Source organism: Nycticebus coucang, chromosome 8, assembly GCF_027406575.1.
Source record: "Nycticebus coucang isolate mNycCou1 chromosome 8, mNycCou1.pri, whole genome shotgun sequence".
NCBI classification, from domain to species: Eukaryota; Metazoa; Chordata; class Mammalia; order Primates; family Lorisidae; genus Nycticebus; species Nycticebus coucang.
In genome coordinates this window covers 130,454,897-130,477,223 of record NC_069787.1, presented here as the reverse complement: position 1 = coordinate 130,477,223, position 22,327 = coordinate 130,454,897, and the positions used below count along the sequence as shown (strand labels likewise).

Here is a 22,327-nt window from a genome sequence, read left to right as displayed (position 1 = left end):
CCGCGATGTATTTTTATTGAAGCAAAGGGGTCGCGACCTACAGATTGAGAACCACTGCTGTAGAGAAAAATAAGCAAGAAAAGGGAAGGGACAAAATACCAACAGTGCAGTTTCAATGATTGGACAGGGAAGGTTCTTTGATAAGGTGACACTTGTTAAAAAGGATGAAGGAAAATTAAGGAATGTCATAAGATTCCAGAGGAAAGAAACATTTACCTGAAGTGCATCTGAAGTGCAACAAGAAGGTAGCTGAGAGAGGCCACAAATGGCAGGAGACTAGTGTGATGGATATAGAATCAGTGAAGGGAATATCGGTCATAGGACTATGGCAACAGGTAATTGAGATCAATCAAGTAGGCTGTTTTTAGTACTACACGCTGCTCTTTAGGATAGGATGCCACTGGAAAGTTTTAAACAGACAAGGGATGAAAATGTACTTCCATTTTTATGGGACTATGATAGCTGTTTTGTTGGAAATAAACCACTAAAAGAATCAAGGCAAGAAGACCAGGAAAGAGGCAAAATAAGATGGACAGATTAAAGCAGAGTAGAAATGGTAAAATTAATAAGAACTGACTGAGTTTGTGCATTTCGCAAGACAAAGCAAAAATATTTTGTTCTTTGATTAAATGCATCTTAAAGAATGGTTCAAGTTTTTGGTTTGAACAACTGGTTAAAAAAATTAAAAACAGCTTAGATAGGAAGTTATGTTTTGAAAATTAAAATTGAGATGCCCAATAGAAATCCAAATGCAACTTTATAGTTGTAAGAAGTATTTAAACTAATGAAATGGAGAATTTTATATCCTAGATAGTATGTAAAATTTTTTTTTTATTTTTTTTTATTGTTGGGGATTCATTGAGGGTACAATAAGCCAGGTTACACTGATTGCAGTTGTTAGGTAAAGTCCCTCTTGCAATTATGTCTTGCCCCCATAAAGTGTGACACACACCAAGGCCCCACCCCCTCCCTCCGTCCCTCTTTCTGCTTCCCCCCCATAACATTAATTGTCATTAATTGTCCTCATATCAAAAATTGAGTACATAGGATTCATGCTTCTCCATTCTTGTGATGCTTTACTAAGAATAATGTCTTCCACTTCCATCCAATAGTATGTAAAATTTAATGTTAACCTGTACACAGGTTTGAAGTCATGTGATAGGAAGACATCATCAAGGAAATGAGCTTTAAGACATGAGAGGAGTTTAAAACCTTTTCTCTGAGATCATTACAATGTGTAGTCAGAGAAAGCAGGAGGAACAAGCCATGGAACTGAGAAAGAATAGTTAATGTATTAGATTGAAAACAGACAACAAATTGGGTATTGAAAGCCAAGGGAAGAGAACACTTTTCTGTTTGAATCACAGCATTTTTTTGTATGTTTTTTTTTTTTTTTTTTTTTGGCTGGGGCTGGGTTTGAAGTCACCACTTCTGGCCTATGGGGCCGGCACCTTACTCCTTTGAGCCACAGGCGCCACCCAAGAACATTTTAAAATAGTGAAATGAGCCGTGTAAATTCTGCTTGCAAGTCGGTAAGATGAGAACTGGACATTGACATCTGAATGCAGCAGTGTGGAAGCCTCTGGTAACTCTGACAAGTAAATATTTGTAGAGTGCTGAGGGGCTAAAAGTGTGATTACAGTAAAAATTAAGAGACATTGGAGATATGAGTAGGGTGAACTCTTTTATATTGTTCTGTAGAGCAGAAAAAAATGGGCCAGTAGTTGGAGAAATTAGTGGGGTGGAATTTACTCTTCTTTCAACATGGAAGAAATAATGTAAGTTTATGTTGTTCAGGATAACCTACAATGAACACAACATATGCCATGCAGCAGAGTGGGGAATTAAAGAGAGATGGCTTTGTGGGCCAAGAGGGATGGGATTGAGTACACAGTGAAACAGCTCACCTTGCGCAGAAGACGGATACTACAGAATTACTTTGCTACAGGAGCTGAAGAGGTGGCATAGGGGTAGATTTGATGTTTGCTTCTGATTTTTGTTGTTGTCCTGTTTCAGTATGAATTGATTTTCGTTCTGTTTGTTTTCCTGTTTCATAGTGATAATTTTTAGGTGATAATGATAATATCATTATTAGGTGATAATGAGAATAGGAAAAGAATTTTGGTGCTTGGAGAGGAAAGAAACTGTCATGTAGGGAAATGTGATGGTGAATGAATGAGGAAAACCTAGCGTGATTGCATTGTCAGGAGTCAGTGGGACTTTCGTGATATATAACATGATAGCAGTTGCATGGTCGTTTGTATTTTTCAACCAACGTTCTGCTACACAACTATCATCACTGATTGGAAAGACAGAGGATACATTTTTTCCAGGGCCATGGTTTTACGCCTGCAAGGAGAATGCAAGTGAGGGGCCATGTGGATGGAGGTCACTTGAAAAAGAATAATTTAAGTGATTGAGAAAAGAAATAAGCTCCTTAAGGAAAAAAAGTAAAGACACCAAGGGGAGAGGAACAGAGTAAGGGTCAGATAGCGTGGTGACCCACGGTGTGCTCATGCTGTGTATATTCCCTGAATTTGCTTATTCTGATAAGGAATCAAACATAAAAACTTATTTTTCCCAATGCTTTATTATTAAATAGTAAAAGATTAGACACTATTAACATTTTCCAAATCAGTAATCATTTTAGAAAAAATGGTTGTTTTTGGAACGTTGACTTGCTGATTCATCAAAGTTATCGTTCCATTCACCTAATTTAATATTTGTATTTAATGCAGATATCAAATCACATGAGCTCTAAGGGTACTATCATCTAATGTTATCAGAAATCTTCAGATCTAAAAAGATTACATCCTCAGAAGTGTTGTTCCAGGTGGCAAATTCTCTGCTTCTAAAATATATAAATGCAGGTGGAGGGAGGCCAGGTTTGAGTATTTAAAAAGAACTACTCAAAATACATGTTAAATTTATTCAATTAGGTTTTACTTGGATGATCCAATTTTAAAATGTTTACGTGTTTTAATTTTAACCTATAGGTCTTTATCCTATTTTCCAATATTAAATAGCCAGAATATTTTCATGGTAGCTACAAAAATAGCAGTGCTGATCGGAATTATCAATAAGAAAGATAAATCAGTCGACCTGTAAAGTGATAAACAAGCCGTGGCCCAGGACACAATGATGTGATGAGGGAGTCATGGACAGATGCTGCTGTGCTGGGAAGTCAGTGGGATTCCTGGCTTTGCTGGCAATCATTTCAGGCACCGATTTGTATGAGTACCATCCCATTTGTGTACGTTAAGCATTGCTGTAAGCCTAGACCATCACATACCTAAAATCTGAGTAGGTTAAGCAAAATAAGATTTATTTTTCTCTTACAAAAATAATCCCAAGACCAATATACTGGCATTTCAGTGCCAGGATCCTCCATATTTTCCACTTGGTTTTCATCTGAAAGTTGTATCTTAGTTTCCATCATAAAATTTATACTTCAGGCAGAGCAAAGAAAGTAAAAATAAACTCAACTTAATCACCTTACACCCCTTTCTTTTAAGGAGATTTTTGGACAGTTATAAAACTTCAGAAAAGAGACTGGGGGAAAATAAGGGAATATTATTTCTCCCAATGATGCAATAATTTAATAAATAGGGAAGGTATAGAGAAATAGATTGCAATAAGACGACTAGCCTTCAATGCCATAGTTTATTGGTCTTTTTCTTGGGTCCCATCTTTCATCCTATATAAACCAATCAGCTCTGACCCTCAGCCCTGGTTCCTACTTTAAATCTTGATGAAGATGCCATCAACAAGCATAATGACAAGTCATAAAAGATACAGCTTCACAATAAATGAATGAAAAGAACTTTGAGTACATGGCCATTTAGGGGTTGATACAGAGATATTTTTACACACAAAAGACAAAAGGCAACAGTCTAAAGGGTAGGATGAGATCAAAGGATGAGATCAAAATTTGTGATTAATGTAATTTTTTTTCAGGTAACACAATCTAATTCTATTTTCTTGACAAGAAAATCTGTGACATTTAATCCTTCTGCTCGAAGTTTCTTTCTGTAGAGCCAAAATATAAATATTCTAAATAACATTTTAGTGCACGGGATTTCAGATCACATCATAGATATTTTGTGTTGTGACTGCTGTTCCATTTTAGTGTTTATGCGATGAAACAGGAGCCTACCTTATTATTATTTTTTTAAAGACGTAAGTATTACAATGCTTACACGTCCTGACAATGAACTTGAATTGTGCTTTTAGGTTTCTTTATCCAAGGCACCCGAATGTTACTTTCCAAGACAGGACAACCCTTACTTAGTCAAGTCAATGCAGTATTCATCAACGGGGATTACAGCTGACCTCGAATTAAATGCTGCAAATGCTAGAATAAGGCTGCCTTCGGAACCCATCTCTACTCTTCATGTGGAGGTGAAATATCACAAAGATGATATGCTGCAGTTTAAGGTATGCGTAATAAAAACTATCCCAATCTTAACTCATCTCTCAACGTTAAGACTTTTAATAGGTTTTGCACTTGCGTTTTTAATATAATAGTAAGGGTTCTTCATTGGCTTGACAATACTTTGATTCTATAAATATAAAACATTTTTATACATTTTGGCCACACCTAGGCAGACAATACACGAAGCTTTTCATTTTTGTTATCTTTGTGAGTAAACATAAAGAGGTGATTGAAACAGACATTAAATTCTTTTTTCTTTCTTCTTTTGAGACAGAACCTCACTCTGATGCATTGACTAGAGTGCTGTGGCATCATCATAGCTCCCAGAAACCTCAGATATTTGAACTTGAGCAGTCTTCCTGCCTCAACCTCCCAAGTAGCTGGGACTACAAGTGCCCACTACAATGCCCAGCTAGTGTTTTCTGTTTTTAGTAGAGATGGGGTCTCACTCTTGCTTAGGCTGATCTTGATCTCCTGAGCTCAAGCAGTCTGCCCTCCTCCGCCTCTCAGAGTGCTAGGATTACAGGCGTGAGCCATGGCACCCCATCATAATTTACATTCGTGATACATAGATGAGTAACTTAAAATTAAATGGTATCGATAGTTCCATTAAAATAAATAAATAGGATACTTAGTATTTTCTTTTTTTTTTTTTTGGCCGGGGCTGGGTTTGAACCCTCCACCTCCGGCATATGGGACCGGTGCCCTACCCGCTGAGCCACAGGCGCCGCCTGATACTTGGTATTTTCATTACTTTAATCACGGTCTAAATTATTCTGGCTAATGCAATAAGAGGTGCATAAATAATTTCTTTCAACTTTTATAGTTAGCAGATTTTGTTTTACTCCGAGGACATCCATTAAGAAAACTATTAGAAATAAGAAAAATAAGGCAAAAAACTGGATGAAAAATATCTCCAACAAATATTTTCTTGTGTACAATCATTAACCATTCAGAAGCTGAAATGATAGCAATCCCATTAATAAAATTAAATGAAGGAGTTCAAACATGAAGGACAGAGTGAGAACCTATTTCTTAAAAAAGAAACCCAATAAACAAGAAAAATATAAAAAACTGTAGGACAAAGTGGACTGTCTCACAGGATAAAAGCTTCAAAAGTATGTGTAGATGTAATAAGTACTAAAAATTCTACATAAGAATAAATAGTATTTTAAAAGTTAATTCATTTCAGATTAATTGATGTTTTAAATGTATTTCTAGACATATCTCAGTGGAATATTTTTAGAGACTTTATAAATAACATTTAAGCTCTTCTGGAAACAGAAACATATGTCATTGGTAGAACTGAAAAAGAGTGGCAGAGGTGATTAAAATTTAGAAAATTAGAACACGGTCAAAGTGGAGACAGAATCACCTAACAGTTTATTAAGTAGGATGTCACAAAATATGTGTGTATGTGTGTGTTATCCATACGTATTTTATAACAAAAATAGAGCAAACTTCTTAAGATTATAATATACAAATAGATTATTTAATAATTAAATAGAAAAGTGACCATCTCAAATTATATGCTAAAATGAAATTTACATTTACTAGCGTGTGAAAAATAAATCGAATATAACTCTAGGACAAAATTTAGCTGCATATTATTCTTATATCTGGCTAATAAAGTCCTGTCAAACCACGGATGCAAAGATATGAAGCCCATAGATGAAACTATATATTTTCGTACATAAAATTTAAGCATATTTCCACACCAAAAATCACTATAAAACAACTAGAGGACAGAAAATTAATAATATTTGATACTGATTTGACACATGGAAAACAATATTAACTCATTCAGTCAAGAAAAATGTGTATAAATGGTGGTACTTATACATAATGGAATATTATATAAGTACCAAAAAGATAGAAATACTGCCATTTGCAACAACATAATGATAACGGGAAAGAGTACATTAAGTGCAATAGTCCAAACGCAGAAAAATAAAGCTCTCATATTCTCACTCATATGTGGGGGATAAATATTAGAAATGATTGATCTCACAGAGACAGAGACTAGAATGATGGTTACCAGAGGTTAGGAAGGGGTGGGGAGGATATAGTAGGGATGGCCAATGAGTGTAAAAATATATTTACATATAATGAGCAATATTTGAGCACAATGAGGTAACTACAATCCACAATGAGTAAAGGTAAAGTTTAAAATAACTAAAAGTGTGGCACTGGAGTGTTCCTAACACAAAGAGATGATAAATGCCTGAAGGTATAGTTACCCCATTATCTTGGTTCCTTAAATTCAGAGTATATGACTGTATTAAAATATCACATGTACCCTACACTAATATAGAATTATTATGTATGCATAGTAAATAAATATAAAACACCTTATAGGCCGAGATTCAAAAGAAGCAGCAAAAATGAGAAATAGAATATTAATGTCTTTATAGTCATTAAAAAGTTCCAGAAGCAAAAGGCAAATTCACTCGAAAGGGAAATGTCAGTGTTGATTTTTCATCAGGAGGGAATACCTAATAATTAAAACATATTTTTAATTGAACATAAATTAACATTAGAGTACACAATTTGTGTGAATATGTATTAGTACAAATAATTATGGAAAGCAGTTTGCTGATGAGTATGCAGGACCCTAAAAATGTTAGTACCCTCTGACCTAAGTGTTATTTCTAAGGAATGTAATGAAGAAGTAAAGACAGAAATAAACAAGGATCAGCATTAACTTTGTATCACATGTATGGCAAAGAACATCAAAACAACTTGTATGTCTAACCAGGAGATGATAAATAATTTTGGATATAATGATATCATAGAATATTTGGCTCTAAAAGATTTAAATTTGATTTTTTATTGTATAGAACATGAATCAAAAAGCATTTTTAAAACAGTATAAAAAAGTAGCAGTCCACTTAGTCCCATTATATATTCATATGTGATTTTTTAGATTTGCAGACCATAGATGTAGAAACAAGAATTGTATGAACATCATAATAACCTTGTTCAAACCATTATTTAAATTTTTAATGATATTTACATGCTGCGTTAGCAATAAGAGTACCCTATCCCTATTTTTATTATTTCTCTGGAATAGATTTATGATCCCCTAAAGAAGAGGTATGAAGTTCCAGTACCATTGAACATTCCAACCACTCCAACAAGTAGTCATGAAAATCGACTTTATGATGTTGAAATCAAGGAAAATCCTTTTGGTATCCAGATTCGACGGAGAAGCAGTGGAAGAGTTATGTAAGTGATAGAAATATTAGTTAGAAGAATATTTTCATTTTAGCTAAGGAAGGGAAAGGTAAGTTGCATATTTTCACAGACTTCACTTTGCTATAATAGCATCACACTAAAAATTTAGTTGTGTTAAATAGCTTTGCCTACACTAATATTTCCAACCTAAACAATTAGCATGCTCACGGGACTACCATAAAATATTGGCTCACATTTTTATTTACATTTTGGATGTGATCACCTTCATAATTAAATATCAGACTTACTTTACTGATGAAGTTGAAAAATACACGAAGGCTCCTCTTGAAATGTACAAAAAATGTTAACAAAAATAAGTGAGTAAAATGAGTGACGTAATTTACTAGTACTATCGAAGTTATTAGAGCCAGAGACAGACAGAGCTAATAATTTCTGTGCTAGATATTAATGAAAAGAAATCAAGTCACACAAATCTATATACATTTTATGTTACAATGAATACATTTCATTAACAATGTAATGTAGTTTTTATGTTAGTAAAAGCTCTACAAACTATACTATGTTAAAGTACGTATTTATGAAACTTAAGCTTGCCATGTCATTCTATAGTTTCTACCTTGTCATCAGGATATTTTCCAGGTATTATCAAGATGGGGTTGAATAGTGAGCACAACTATGTTGTAATTGTTTTCATGATTTTGTTATAGCAATGTTTTTGTTCAAAAGGATGAGAAGCTAAGTCATCTTGTAAGAAATTCCATTATAAGGGCATCATTTATTATTTGGCAAGCATTATTTGTTATTAAAACAAGTTTTCATAAATAGATAACAAATATTTTGAATATGCCCAAGATCGTTTGTAACACATGTTTCCCCTCCCAGCCAACCTTGCATTCTTTTCATTCCTTTCTTCCTCCTTTATGTTCTTTTACAAATGATTTGAATGACCGTACATTTTTTGGTAACATATATAAACACTGAGTTTCATAAATACAAAATAAAGAAAGAAAAAACAATGGGGAGTAGTAACTGGGGAAGAGTTTGAAGTTGAAAAATTCATTATATTTTCAGTTCTCTGTAAGATTGATTTCTTTTTATTTCATATGTGAGAAAAAGGTCCAGGGATTATCTCAAGGGAGCAGGAAAAGGGAAGCCTTTACCATTTCTAGGTCATATATCACTGTGTCTTTTATAACTTCATATTTTATTTTTGAAAGCAAGATTTGACTCAAGATGAACATGCATGTGCAATCATATTATTCATATTGTGATTCACTTGTGAGTATATGAAACACATTTTAAACCTTCCTTATATTTACCAAAGTTTAATTATTCATTTCCATTTGGTACTTTAGTATAATTAGATATGTAGGAAAATTTCAGATCACCTAAGAGACAGTACCACTATTATTGGTGATACTACTTGGTGTATTTTTATAGTAATAAAACCTTTATTTTGTTTGTTTTCAGCTGGGATTCTCGCCTGCCTGGATTTGCTTTTAATGACCAATTTATTCAAATTTCTACCCGCCTGCCATCAGAATATATCTACGGTTTTGGGGAAGTGGAGCACACAGCATTTAAGCGAGATCTGAACTGGAATACCTGGGGAATGTTCACGAGAGACCAACCCCCTGGTGTAGGTACCAACCGTTAACTTCTCCAGGAGGCAACTCCCAGCATGGTTAGGATCTGGGCACTGCTGTGTGGGCCTGGACTTCAGTACTGAAGTATTGTCAGAGGGGCTTGGGATCTTCAGAGTACCAATAGTGATTTCTTAAAAGAAGCAAAAAAGTCACCATAAATTGCAGGTGAAAGCAGAGGGATGGATAGATAACAACGTGCTTGAACAGAGAAAGAAGCTGGGTTGTGACCCAATTCCCAAAGCATCTCAGAGAAAAGAACACGGATTCAGTATTCCCTATCAAGTTTCCATTTACTTCCAGCTTTTAGAAAGTAACTGTTTTCAACTCTCCTTGATTTTTTTTTTCTTAGACTGTCATTTGTTCCTTACTTTCCCCTTTCTAACCTACAACTGCATTCGTGTATTTTTATGAGGCCAAACTGCTAATATCTTCAGAAATTGTTGTTATATATACTCAAGACACTTTTCTTCAAAGTGTTATCTTGTTAATGTGCCAGACTTTATGAATATTTAATATACTACACAAAAATAATAACTATAATTATTCTGAACATACAATGAAAAAACCTTTTTAATAAAAATTATCTCGTTGCTATTTTTCACATTATGTATCCTTAAGGGATATATTCAGTAATGTGCTATAAATATATGTACTACAGAAACCACTTTGTATTGTTAGGTGTTAAAACAACTTTTACTTGTGCCGTAATAGTTCAGACTTAGGTTACTGAAGACTGTTTTTCATTTATACCAACTTGAAAGCTTGAAAGAATATGTTTTGCCTAAATTTATTACTTTTTTAAAAAAAATCATTTCTTAAAAATCTTTCATCAAGGAAGCACCTGTGGCCTAGTGGGTAGGGCGCTGGCCCCATATACCGAGGGTGGCAGGTTCAGACCTGGCCCCAGCCAAACTGCAACAAAAACTAGCCGGGTGTTGTGGCAGGCACCTGTAGTCCCAGCCACTCGGGAGGCTGAGGCAAGAGAATCTCCTAAGCCCATAAGTTAGAGGTTGCTGTGAGCTATGATGCCATGGCAGTCTACTGAGGGCGATAAAGTGAGACTCTGTTTCTACAAAAAAAAACCCTTTCATCATGATATAGGTATTATCAGATAAATATAATTATGATTCTTATGTTAACAATTACAGGGATTCAAATATAGGGCAATGAATTATATATTTTACAAATATAAAATTTTGTATAGAGATAAAATATATAAAGTTAAAATATTGTTATTTTTTAGACACTTTGATTACTTCTATCACTTCTATCATGGAAACAGAAGCATCAATTTATAAGTAAATTAAGAGATATAATCTTTGGAAAGAAGCCAGCTACTTTAATGCCAATAACAAGCCCCCTTCACATGTCAGTATTTGTAGGTGTTACATATTTGTATATTACCTTGAGTGCTCTAAAGCAATAAACATCCAACAGTTAATTATTTTCTGAAATACATTCATTGTAATCCAAGCATTGTGTGAATTACAAAGAGGAACATTTAAATCCGAAGGGTCAATCTTAAAATGAACTTCAAAATAGCATTGATAAAGTTCACATTATTTTTATCTGAATATAAATTGTGCTTTATTTTTATTTCAGTATAAACTTAATTCCTATGGATTTCATCCCTATTACATGGCTCTGGAAGAAGAGGGAAATGCCCATGGAGTTCTCTTGCTCAACAGCAATGCAATGGGTAAAATAATTGTTGAATTTCTCATACTTGTCACTTTATACTAATATGTTATATATAAATAAAAATGGAATGATATTTTGTGTTTCCAGATGTTACCTTCCAGCCAACTCCTGCTCTAACTTACCGCACAATTGGAGGAATCTTAGATTTTTATATGTTTTTGGGCCCAACTCCAGAGGTTGCCACAAAGCAATATCATGAAGTATGATTGCATATTTCTCTTTTATTTAAATATGACAATTTTAAAAATATAAAAACATACAGTAATCCCCTTATTTTACACATAATTTTTTTTAAAGGTAATTGGCCGCCCAGTCATGCCACCATATTGGGCCTTAGGATTCCAACTTTGTCGTTATGGATACAGAAACACTTCACAGGTTGTGGAACTATACGAAGAAATGGTGACTGCTCGGATCCCCTATGTATGTGTGGTGATTTTTAAGACAATATTAAATATAGAATATGTAAAATAGAATGGGATAATTAAACACTTACTTTTAAGTTAATTTAAGCACTTAATAATAATGCTTAGTTTTTAGTAGTCATTTAGTAATGGAATATGAGATTTAAACACAATGTTAAAGTTTGGTGAAGAAAGGAGAAAGGATAACACCATTTCTTCTTTCTTTGTCCCCAGTTCTATGACTCTGGGGGGCTCAGCAAGGAACCATGCCCTAGCGTTCTTCTCATAAACTTGAGGCTACATAGGTACTTAGATGTATGCTGTGTATTTTCTTTGTGTTAGGGCAAAAATTGAGAGGGCTCTGTATTATCAATGAATTTTACAAATTGCAGAGAACAGGTCAGAGGTGAGACTGGGTAATTCCTTCCCCCCACCTCCTGAAGAGATAATAGCGGCAATGCCTTGAGCAGACTGAGAGGATTTGCAACAATTTTTTCCCTTAAGTTTCAGGAAACTTACTATTCCATAGTATCCACACATAATCAATCTGAGCAGTTTTATTTTTTATCAAGATTAAGGAATACATGGATACTGCTGGTAACACTTAAATATTGAAATATAGAAGGCTTGGTATATGTGTATGATTTCATTCTAATAAGAATCAGAAAGAGCTCATTATAAGATATTGGTAGTTATAGTCGAATACAGTGTACAGCTGCTAAGTATACTATTAGAGGAAAATCAATTATATAGGCTGCTGATATAAAATTGTAATTTTATTATCAAAAAAGAGGTTTTATGTTATTAATCCCACTATATCTACCATGCTTTTAATCATACCAAGAAGAAGAAATTGAGCTAATGTAAATTAAAGGAAAATAATTACTTATTTTTTTACTTACACTTAATTGAAGAGTACATGATAAAATTCAAACATTTGTTAGTTCAAATATATTTGCAAGACATTTTGCTCTTTTTAGCAGTACTATTATCCTAAAAATGGCTTTGATGGACAATAAAAGAAAATCATATAAAATTGATGAACTTTCTACTATCCCTTTCCATCCTTTTGCCAATATTAAAATTATTTGAAATCATTTCATATTTGCTTTGTAGTCCCCAGACATAGAACAACACTTATTTCTGTATACACTGTACAAAATTTTAATTTTTCATTTAGTGTAATTTCATTGCCTCACAAACTCTTATACCCTTGTGTCTTCCTGTTTCCTTTGAGAATGACATAATATATTCTAATATAAAAGAACTTTTACTACTAAATCAAAATTACTAAATAAACTTATAATAAAATTAAAACATTTATAGGAAGTTGTTCACAGGATATTTTGCATCATTATGTGCTACTTACTTTTATTCCTTGAACACTGAATTAGTTTATTAATTCCTTCTAGGATCTAGTAAAGAGAGACTGAAACTTTCTTAGTACCGTGACTTTTCTTATGTAAATATGACAGAATGTGACACACTTGCCCTCTTGTGTTTCTTACCCCCTGCCGTGATCCTCACGTGTCTCAGGACGTCCAGTACACAGACATTGACTACATGGAAAGGCAACTGGACTTTACGATTGATGATGAATTCGCTGAACTTCCTCAGTTTGTTGACAGAATAAGAGGAGAAGGCATGAGATACATTATTATCCTGGTCAGTATTTATGGTTTATCTGAGTCTTGTTAGCTTGGTACTATTAATTGTCCTGGGGGGGAGAGGGAATTCAAAATCGGGTAACTTTGGATTCCACTCTTAAGTCTACAATGTTCTTCTTTAGTACTTCATTTTATCAACATGAGCTGCCGCCAGCTGTTAGTATTTCGGTGTATCCTTAAAGCTCTAAGTGGAAACCTGGGAGACAAAGCCACCTGTTCTCTAGCTGCCATCCCAGCTACAGACTGACCTGTATTTATAGAGGTTATCGGAAAGTAGATCTTCTATTTCTATTTCTATTCAGTTCTGAAGCCGTTCACTGGGAGAGCTTCTGATGCTTTTCATATTTAAAAAATTTCCTTCTGGTTTGTGATTCTGTGAGGAGAACTTTTTTTTTTTTTAATTGTTGAGGATTCATTGAGGGTACACTAACCCAGGTTACACTGATTGCATTTGTTAGGCAAAGCCCCTCTTGCTGTCACGTCTGGCCCCCAAAAGGTGTGGCTCACACCAAGCGCCCACCTCCCTTCCTCCTTCCCTTTCTCTGCTCTTCCTTTGTGGGGAGAACTTTTTATTACATTTGCTCTTGGCCGAAAGGCTGAGAAGCAATGTGCAGAGAATTTTTTTATAATTATCTTAACGGAAGCAAGAAGGTAGCAAGAAATTCCACCATAGAAATAAAAACAAAACAAAACAGCTTTGTAATGTTGAAATCATAGCCTATACATTTCAAATGCCCTTAAAATTTCCTTCTGAGAGATTTAGATGTAGCTAGAATACTGATGTTTTACAATTGTCAGTTCAGGTGCGAACACAACATTATGATAATATAATATGACAAATTACAATGCTTCATAATGACTTTCCAAGCCATTTCATATATACCTTGTTTGTATTTTATTTTACTTTTAGGATCCAGCAATTTCAGGAAATGAAACAAAGCCTTACCCTGCATTTACCAGAGGAATAGAGAAAGATGTCTTTGTCAAATGGCCTAACACCAGTGATATTTGTTGGGCAAAGGTACTAAATTTATATCTTTAAATGGAATATTTATACATATATATATATATATATATACAATGCTATTATATTGAAATTTTCCATTTAATTTTGTAAAATGTTGAAGACAAATTCAAGAGTAGAGATAACACAGAAACTGACTGATTTAACAACTAATAAAATGCTGTATATTCCGTGTCTTAAATCCAGATGATTGGAAAGAAAGAAAGAGGTCATACAAGTCTTATGTCCAAATACTATTTCTTTCATCTTTGAGTTGTAGTTTATTATACTTGTTAGTATCTTTTGTGTTTTATTATGAAACAATCATTGGTAGGTGGCTGTTTTTGACTGTAGGAGTCATTTAAAAGTGTGTACTTCTCTTCAGAAAGCTTTCAATAAAAGCAGCAAAGTTTGTTACGCACTGCACTTACCGTTCTAAGATGGAACAAGAAATATCATTCATTGCATTTTATGTAATCAATGATATTCCCATCTGAGTGCATGAATATATAAATATTTTGATTTGGTTTTCAAATAAAACAATCAAGAAAATATCCAGTATCACACTAAAGTGAACAACAGCAGCAAAAATAATGCCCCCAATCCCTTAATGCAGTGGTTCTCAACCTTCCTAATGCTACAAGCCTTGAACACAGTTCCTGTGGGTCGTGACCCACAGGTTGAGAACTGCTGCCTTAATGGGAGATATAAGTGCAATGTGAGATTCTTACTGGATTTTGAACCAAAATTTAGACATTTGTGGTAAAAGTGGTAAAATTCAAACACATTATATTAGTTAATTGCATTGTATTAACATTCATTTATTGGTTTTGATAACGATACTATTAGACAACTACGTAATTTTCACATGCACTTTATGGACACCCTGTATAAACATTGACATTAAAAGAAGGTGATTGAAGGCTACAGACAAACTCTAGGTACAATAACTGCAGATTTCATGTTATTCTAAAAAGGTTTGAAAATAAAATGGTAAAAATAAAATAAAAAGCCAGAAAAATCACATGACACGTTGCTGTAACACGGTAATATTTTAAGAAACAATCAGAGTGTGGCATTGAGGGGATTTTTTTCCTTTCTACTTTCTCCTTATTCCATATTTCTACTCAGAATTCTACTCTTTCTTCCATTCCTCTAGAGCACTATTCTCTATTAGAAACTAATCTCATGTGAATAGTCTTAGGAAATTACTTACACTTTTATATGGATATTGCTAACTTGTATATCACGGATTCACATTCTAAGAGCACTCAGCATGACTGAATTTGGGCTCTCTTTTGTGTGTTTTTGTTGGAGTAGTGGAAAACATTGGTGGTCAGTGTGTGGGGGTGGGGACTGAAGGGAGATAAGAATTTATTACCATCTGTGAAAATCAGTGGGATTTTTGAATCAGCATGACGTTATCAAATCAGATGTTCAATTGCTGCCAAATGAAAATATTATAAAATAATAAAATAAAATAAAAAAATATGTATTATATTTTGTTTTCAACTCTGGAGTAGTTCTAAAAATAGTTCTAATATACTATACTAAATTAAATTTGGTATATGCTTTTCGCATTATTGTTTTACCAGACTTTTCAGTTATATGCATTGTTTTCAAAATCACTAATTACTGCAAAGGTTGTCAAGATTTTTTATTTGTCATATTGAAGACTAGATTAATAGAAAATGTGGGAGTAATTTTCAAATTATGTATGTGCAGTAAAAGCAAAAAAAAAAGGGTCATTGGAGCAATTACAGATCTGGGGATCTTGAGTCTTTAATAAACGTCTCATGTTCCATGACACATTATTTACATTATATTCATGTCATATTGAATTTATTTTGAACTGTTTATTCAATTCTTCTGTTGTGTAGGTGTGGCCAGATTTGCCCAATGTAACAATAGATGAAACTATAACTGAAGATGAAGCTGTTAATGTAAGTTTGCAGCGATGGCTTGTATTCGGGTTTTCTGTGATGGGCTTATTTTACTCAGCATAATATCCTGAAGGTTCATCCATCGAAGAAAAAGAAATGACAAAAATTATCCCCTGCAAATTATAAACAAAAGTAAGCAAGAGTGGCTACATGGAAAATGAATTTTAAGTTAAAAATTGTCATAGAAGAACAAAGGTCATTACATAGTGATAAAAGCGTTAATTCATCAGGAAGATGTAGTAATTATAAATATATATGTACCCCAAAGCAGAGCATCTAAATATGTAAAACAAACATTAACAGAAGTGTGTGGGAAAGAAGACTAAGGCAGATCAGTCTTTAAAAATTTAAGAATATTGAAATCATACCAATTATTTTTCTGATCACAATAAAATTAAACTAGCAATCAAGAATGGAAGACAAACAAGAAAATTCACAAATCAATAGAAATTAGACAGCACACCATTGAACAGCCAATGAAGCAAAGTAGAAATCAAAACAGAATCAGACAATTTTCTCAACATTCCTTAGAAAAGTCAAAATGAAACCACAGCATAATAAAACTTAAGATGTAACCAAAGCAGCACCTAGAGGAATGTTTGTAATGATAGATGCCTACATAAAAAAGAAAAAGATCCGCTCGGTGCCTGTACACAGTGGTTATGGCACTGGCCACATACACTGGGGCTGGTGGGTTTGAACCCAGCCTGGGCCTGCTAAACAACAATGACAACTGCAACAAAAAATAGCCAGGCATTGTGGCAGGTGCCTGTATCCCAGCTACTTGGGAGGCTGAGGCAAGAGGTTCACTTAAGCCCAAGAATTTGAGGTTACTGTGAGCAGTGACGCCATAGCACTCTACTGAGGGTGACATAGTAAGACTCTGTCTCAAAAGAAAAGAAAGAAAAAGATCTCCAATAAACAACCTTTACAGACTAGGGGAAAAAGAACAAACTTAGCTCAGAGTTAGCAGAAGGGAAGAAATAAAGATTAAAGCAGATAAAAACAAAACAAGGAATACAAAATTAATAGAAAAAATGAAACAAACAGCCGGCAATCCCTCTTTTATGTAGAAGAAATTATAATTTGTAAATGTACAATTGTATGCAAGTATAAAGAATAAGGAGCTTAAAACTTCCAAAATCTTCTAATGGAGAGTCCAGGAACTGCAGAATTTTGTTGTTAAGGAAAATAGAGAGTTTTAGTTCTGTTTGAGATTCAAAAGCTACTCTTGGGTTGCTGGCCCACCCTGGAGAGAAGGGCCTGGTTTCTTAGATAGGTGGTGAACAGCTCCAGTGTATACAGAATGGCTTGTGTACAATTCCTTGGAACTGTATTCCACAAAAGATAATCAGATTGTTTGACCACATGTAGACGATTAAATTTCTGGATATAAGCAATGATTTGCACGTAAGAGATAAAAGTATTCACCTAAAAGAATAAAATAAAACAACAAGTGAATGACGGGAAAGTCCTAAAAATGGAGGTTAAACAATCTCAGAGGAGAGAGATTGTTTCTTAATTATCATTGCGACTTGGACGAGGGCCTAGCATGGAAGGTGGCCATTCAGCGTAATCCCTCTAAGCTTTCTGTCCTTATGAGTACAATGTAATTTACAGGAAGATGATAAAATTAAGTCCCTGTCAACTTTAAAAACCATCCATGATACATATTTTATGTCTGTGTGTTTTCTACCCTGCCCTCCCTGTGCATATCGCCCTCCCATATCCTGGTCGCAGGGAAGACTGTTTCAGCTACATAAACTTAAAAGGTACCAAAAATGCATTCAGGGTGTGTTTTTGAAAAATTTCCCATTGATTTAGCTGCAGAAAATCAATTGTTTGGTTACTCTGACCTTGGAACTAGTGACTGGCAAGTGGAAAATTTTCTTAGTAGGGAGTGGACTAAAACACTTCTTTGTAGCTGGGATGGGAAGGGTTAGATGTGAGAGAGAAAGAGAAGTGCTTGGGTCGTTGTATGATGACATATTAGTTCTGGGAGTTCAGAAACCTGGAAAAACAAGTTTTAATCAGAAAGGTTTTACCGTGAGCTTTTTCCACTCCCACTGTGCTCTACAAAGATAAACCTCAAGTAGAGGGCTCTACAGGGGCAGAAAAAAATTGCCTGTCACTCTAGGAAGCACTAAAAACATCCTTCCATGTGTTCAGAACTATTTTTTTTTTTATAATCCACATAGGTACCCAAGGCTGCCCTCTTCACTGATGAGGTGTTCAAAAGAGAATCACATATATTTATGCAATTAAGCTTCTCAGGCTGCCTTCACTACCAGGCATGTGAGCCTTGTGAATCTGAAAGATGGGCTTAGACACATATGTCTTATGACTTTCCACATGTGGGTCTGAATTTTTGTTTTGCAGGCTTCCAGAGCTCATGTAGCTTTTCCAGATTTCTTCAGAAATGCCACAGCAGGATGGTGGGCAAGGGAGATTATAGATTTTTACACTGACCAGATGAAGTTTGATGGCTTGTGGATTGTAAGTAAGCTTTCGAACAATTTCTAAGGTATTTATTAGGTAGTGATTATGCAAAATTCTTAACAGGCTCTAGTAATGTCAAAAAATATTCTTTGTAAAAATCAGCCCACTCATTTTTCTCCATAGAACTTTCCTTTAGAGAATAGACTAAAATAAAATTTTAACAATTCATTTTTTCTTTATTGATGCTACTTTTTAGACATTTTCAATTTGACCAAGGAACTCATTTATCCTCTTATTACGACTGTTAATACATGGAAACATTTATTTTATTGTCATACAATGTAAGAGTAAATTTCATGCTTACGTCTGTCAGTCTTTTGTGTAATAAATAAGCTTTTATAAATTTAGCAATATTGTTTTCAGTTTCTTTTTTAGAGGCAATTTTAAAATATTAGTAAGAAAATTTTTAGTAATATAATTTTGAGATATAATAAAAATTTATTTTACCATCAGTAAATATTTAACACAGAAGAATTTATATATTACTTCTCTAAATTTCTGGAGGTGAAATTGTTTTCTATTGGTTTTTCCACTAGAAGGCATTAATTTTTTCATATTAAAGATTAGCTTCATAGAAGTACCATTATGTAGAAGGTTTAAAAATATAAAACTTCATAAGGAATAGTTGTTTTTTTTTTAAATTAACAGGGTGTGTGTATTTATTGGATATATAAAGTTATATAACTTTAAGGGATTTTCTTAAGTATATCCTGTGAGTGATACCTTGATCCAGAGAAAATAACTTATTTTCAGGTAGAGGAAATCACTTTTAAATGGCACGTAATTTATGTTTTTAGGCCATGGTCACTTTCTGCATGACTCCCAGAGGTCCTCAAACTGAGGCCCGTGGGCCACATGAGGTGGTGTGATTGTATTTGTTCCCGTTTTGTTTTTTTTTTTTACTTCAAAATAAGATATGGGCATTATGCATAGGAATTTGTTTGTAGTTTTAGTTCTTTTTTTTAACCATAGTCCAGCCCTGCAACGGTCTGAGGGACAGTGAACTGGCCCCCTGTTGAAAAACTTTGAGGACCCCTGAGAGATCCTAAGATGTGTGCTCAATGGAGATACTACTTGAAATTTTCTGTGTTTGTAAAAATAAAAGCAGTTAACACCAGGCTCAGAGTGGGAATGGATTGGAAGGCAGTGATGAGACATACACTATTATAATCTAATTCTTATGTCTTGTAAAATATAAAAATCTATCACTTTGTATTATAATACACAAGACAGAAAAAAATAAGACATTTAATGTTTTTAAAAAGAAGGAATAGGTCAAAAAGTTAAGAAACACTGAGTTAACTAAATATTGAGGTGTTTTATATTTTGTTTTTTATAATAGTAAGTAAAGTATTATTCAAATATGCTACTCTAATTCGCTCCCTTTTGGAATTAGTTCTTTTCAAAATGTATGTTCTTGATTTATTTTTTTGTTTACATTTCTCTCTCATCTGTTTTAAGGATATGAATGAACCATCAAGTTTTGTAAATGGAACAACTACTAATGAATGCAGGAATGAAAAGTTAAATTACCCACCATATTCCCCAGGTAGAATATTGTTGCTGTGCCATTGAAATTATTATACCACTAATTATTAATCATTTTATATATACCTGATGATATAGGGAATAAGATTCACATTCCCAATTCTCACTATCCGTTCATACATTCAACCACACATTGACGTATTAGAAACATTACTTAACACTAGTTTGAGAAAAAAAAAAATAAGCACCATGTTTTACATATATGAACATAATTTTAAATCTGCTTGAAATTGTTATTTTGATTTTCTTAAGAATCTTCCAAAATTTGAAAATTTTAAAACTCTAAGAAAAAAATAAAATTTTTCTTATAAAGTTTACTTTAGCTTATCCTTTACTAGGAATAAATTAAAAAAATATTAACAATACTTCTCTGCTTTTCCCTGACCTAGAAGGGATGACTTCCATATTTATCCTCATTCTCTTAAACAAGCAGACATTTTTATAAACCATTAACACAGAAGACGTCAACAAAACTCTGAGAAAAACACATCTCAAACTGAGCGAAAGTGAATTAGAAATAGCAGATACCTGGCTCTTGATCTCAAGGCTTTGCATTACCAAGCAGATTTTTTTAACTAAAAATTTACTAATTTAGTATTTTCCATCCAAACACACTAAAAATAATAGACATTTGGGACTATGTTTATTTTTCAACGTATTTACGATTGTAATATAGTTACAACTGTAGGCCAATTTCTACTTATAATTAGCATAGACAAACTATGCAAATAGTTAAAAAAATCAATAGTTATTTTAAAACTATGATTAACATTATTGCCAAAAGAACATGCAGTTATGAGGTGCACGTTTCAGTGTGTGGCAAAGTGTGTGCTATGTTAACATTTTTTCATTGATTTTCCAGCACTCACAAAAAGATATGAAGGACTCCATTTCAGAACCATGTGCATGGAGACGGAGCAGATTCTCAGTGATGGGTCATCAGTTTTACACTATGATGTTCATAACCTGTACGGATGGTCGCAAATAAAACCCTCTTACGAGTAAGCAGCGTTTATAATTAGCCTCTCTGTTTTTATCCTCAGACCACAAATCTAAGGGTACCTACGTGCAGTGTCATCAGACCTTACTTGGGGGCCTTTTCCTTCCTGGTGTTTTTTCCCAATGTTGTCTGTAAATTAGTTCTTCACAGCATTTAGAAAAGTTGTTTTCTATCAGCTGATCTATCAATCTATGTTGTTATTGTTTTTAATTTTCATCCTATTCCAAAGACAATCTCCATTTTAATTTGTTTTCTACCATGTACCTTTTACAGTGCCTGGCAAATAATAGATGCCAATGAATAGTGTTGAGTGTGTAAATGATTAAATAACATCCAGTTTGAAGTTATTGATTAGGAATTAAAGCTTGACTAAATCTGTTACTTAAATTCATTAGAGCATTTCTGAATGATCCAGAGATTCTCAAACTCCCGTACTAAACATCTGTATTTTAACAAACTCCTAGGTAAGGCCTGTGATGATAGAATACATACCTCTCTCAATATCAAGTCTTGGCCAGGACTGTCCACTAACATTTTCTGCAATAACAGAAATGTAGACGTCTGAGTGTCCCCTGCAGTACCCACTAGCTATGCATGTGGAATGATGTAGTTAGTGTGACTGTGTAATGGAATTTTAAAATATATTTAATTTTAATTAAATAATATTTTATAATTAAACATAAAATAATAGGTGACAAATGGCTTCTATATTAGACAGTGAAGCTTGAGATCGCTAGCTCTTGACTGCATATTGTAATTGCCTGGAGATTTTTAATAAATCACTCTCCAAAGACTGAGTAGAGAAAAGAAAACTGTACTATCATTTGCATTATCTCATCTCTTGATAAATCTTGGTATAGAATCTACTTTAAATTGAAAAATTATTGTTTTTAAGACCTAGGAAAGCCTTTCTCTCTTCAAACTACCTTCTAAACCAGGAAATATTATTGAAGGAGTTCTCTGATCAGTAATGCGTAGAATCCGTGTTGAGAAGTTAGAACTGAAAACAGTTGGAGTGATCAATAGTTAGAGCTGCCCTTTGTTAAAAACACACTTAATGGATTCAAAAAGTTTAATTTGTTTAATTAGTCGATTCGATGTATGAATAGTTGATTTAACTTGCATTCATGGAGAAACTATAAAAAACCACTTAATATCTGCTTTTCATTATGGTAAATTTGGGAGGAAAGAAGAAAAATGTCTTTATGCCTATAAGGATTTTTGCAGTCTGAGGAGACAAGAATCACTGGGCTGTACTTGGAGGAAGGGACACAGGACCACCC

The 22,327-nt window shown here is 33.8% G+C and overlaps 1 protein-coding gene across 1 annotated transcript in view; it reads left to right on the top strand.

Moving 5' to 3' along the window:
• The window catches only part of SI (sucrase-isomaltase), a 93,881-nt gene that overhangs the window by 52,287 nt on the left and 19,267 nt on the right, over nucleotides 1–22,327 (top strand). The window contains exons 26-37 of the mRNA XM_053600537.1: nucleotides 4,234–4,437; nucleotides 7,509–7,663; nucleotides 9,104–9,272; nucleotides 10,882–10,978; nucleotides 11,068–11,180; nucleotides 11,278–11,403; nucleotides 12,921–13,049; nucleotides 13,962–14,072; nucleotides 15,935–15,997; nucleotides 18,377–18,493; nucleotides 19,958–20,045; nucleotides 20,907–21,045. Of these exons, the coding sequence (XP_053456512.1) occupies nucleotides 4,234–4,437; nucleotides 7,509–7,663; nucleotides 9,104–9,272; nucleotides 10,882–10,978; nucleotides 11,068–11,180; nucleotides 11,278–11,403; nucleotides 12,921–13,049; nucleotides 13,962–14,072; nucleotides 15,935–15,997; nucleotides 18,377–18,493; nucleotides 19,958–20,045; nucleotides 20,907–21,045 (1,511 nt within the window). The remainder of the gene's footprint in view (nucleotides 1–4,233; nucleotides 4,438–7,508; nucleotides 7,664–9,103; nucleotides 9,273–10,881; nucleotides 10,979–11,067; nucleotides 11,181–11,277; nucleotides 11,404–12,920; nucleotides 13,050–13,961; nucleotides 14,073–15,934; nucleotides 15,998–18,376; nucleotides 18,494–19,957; nucleotides 20,046–20,906; nucleotides 21,046–22,327) is intronic.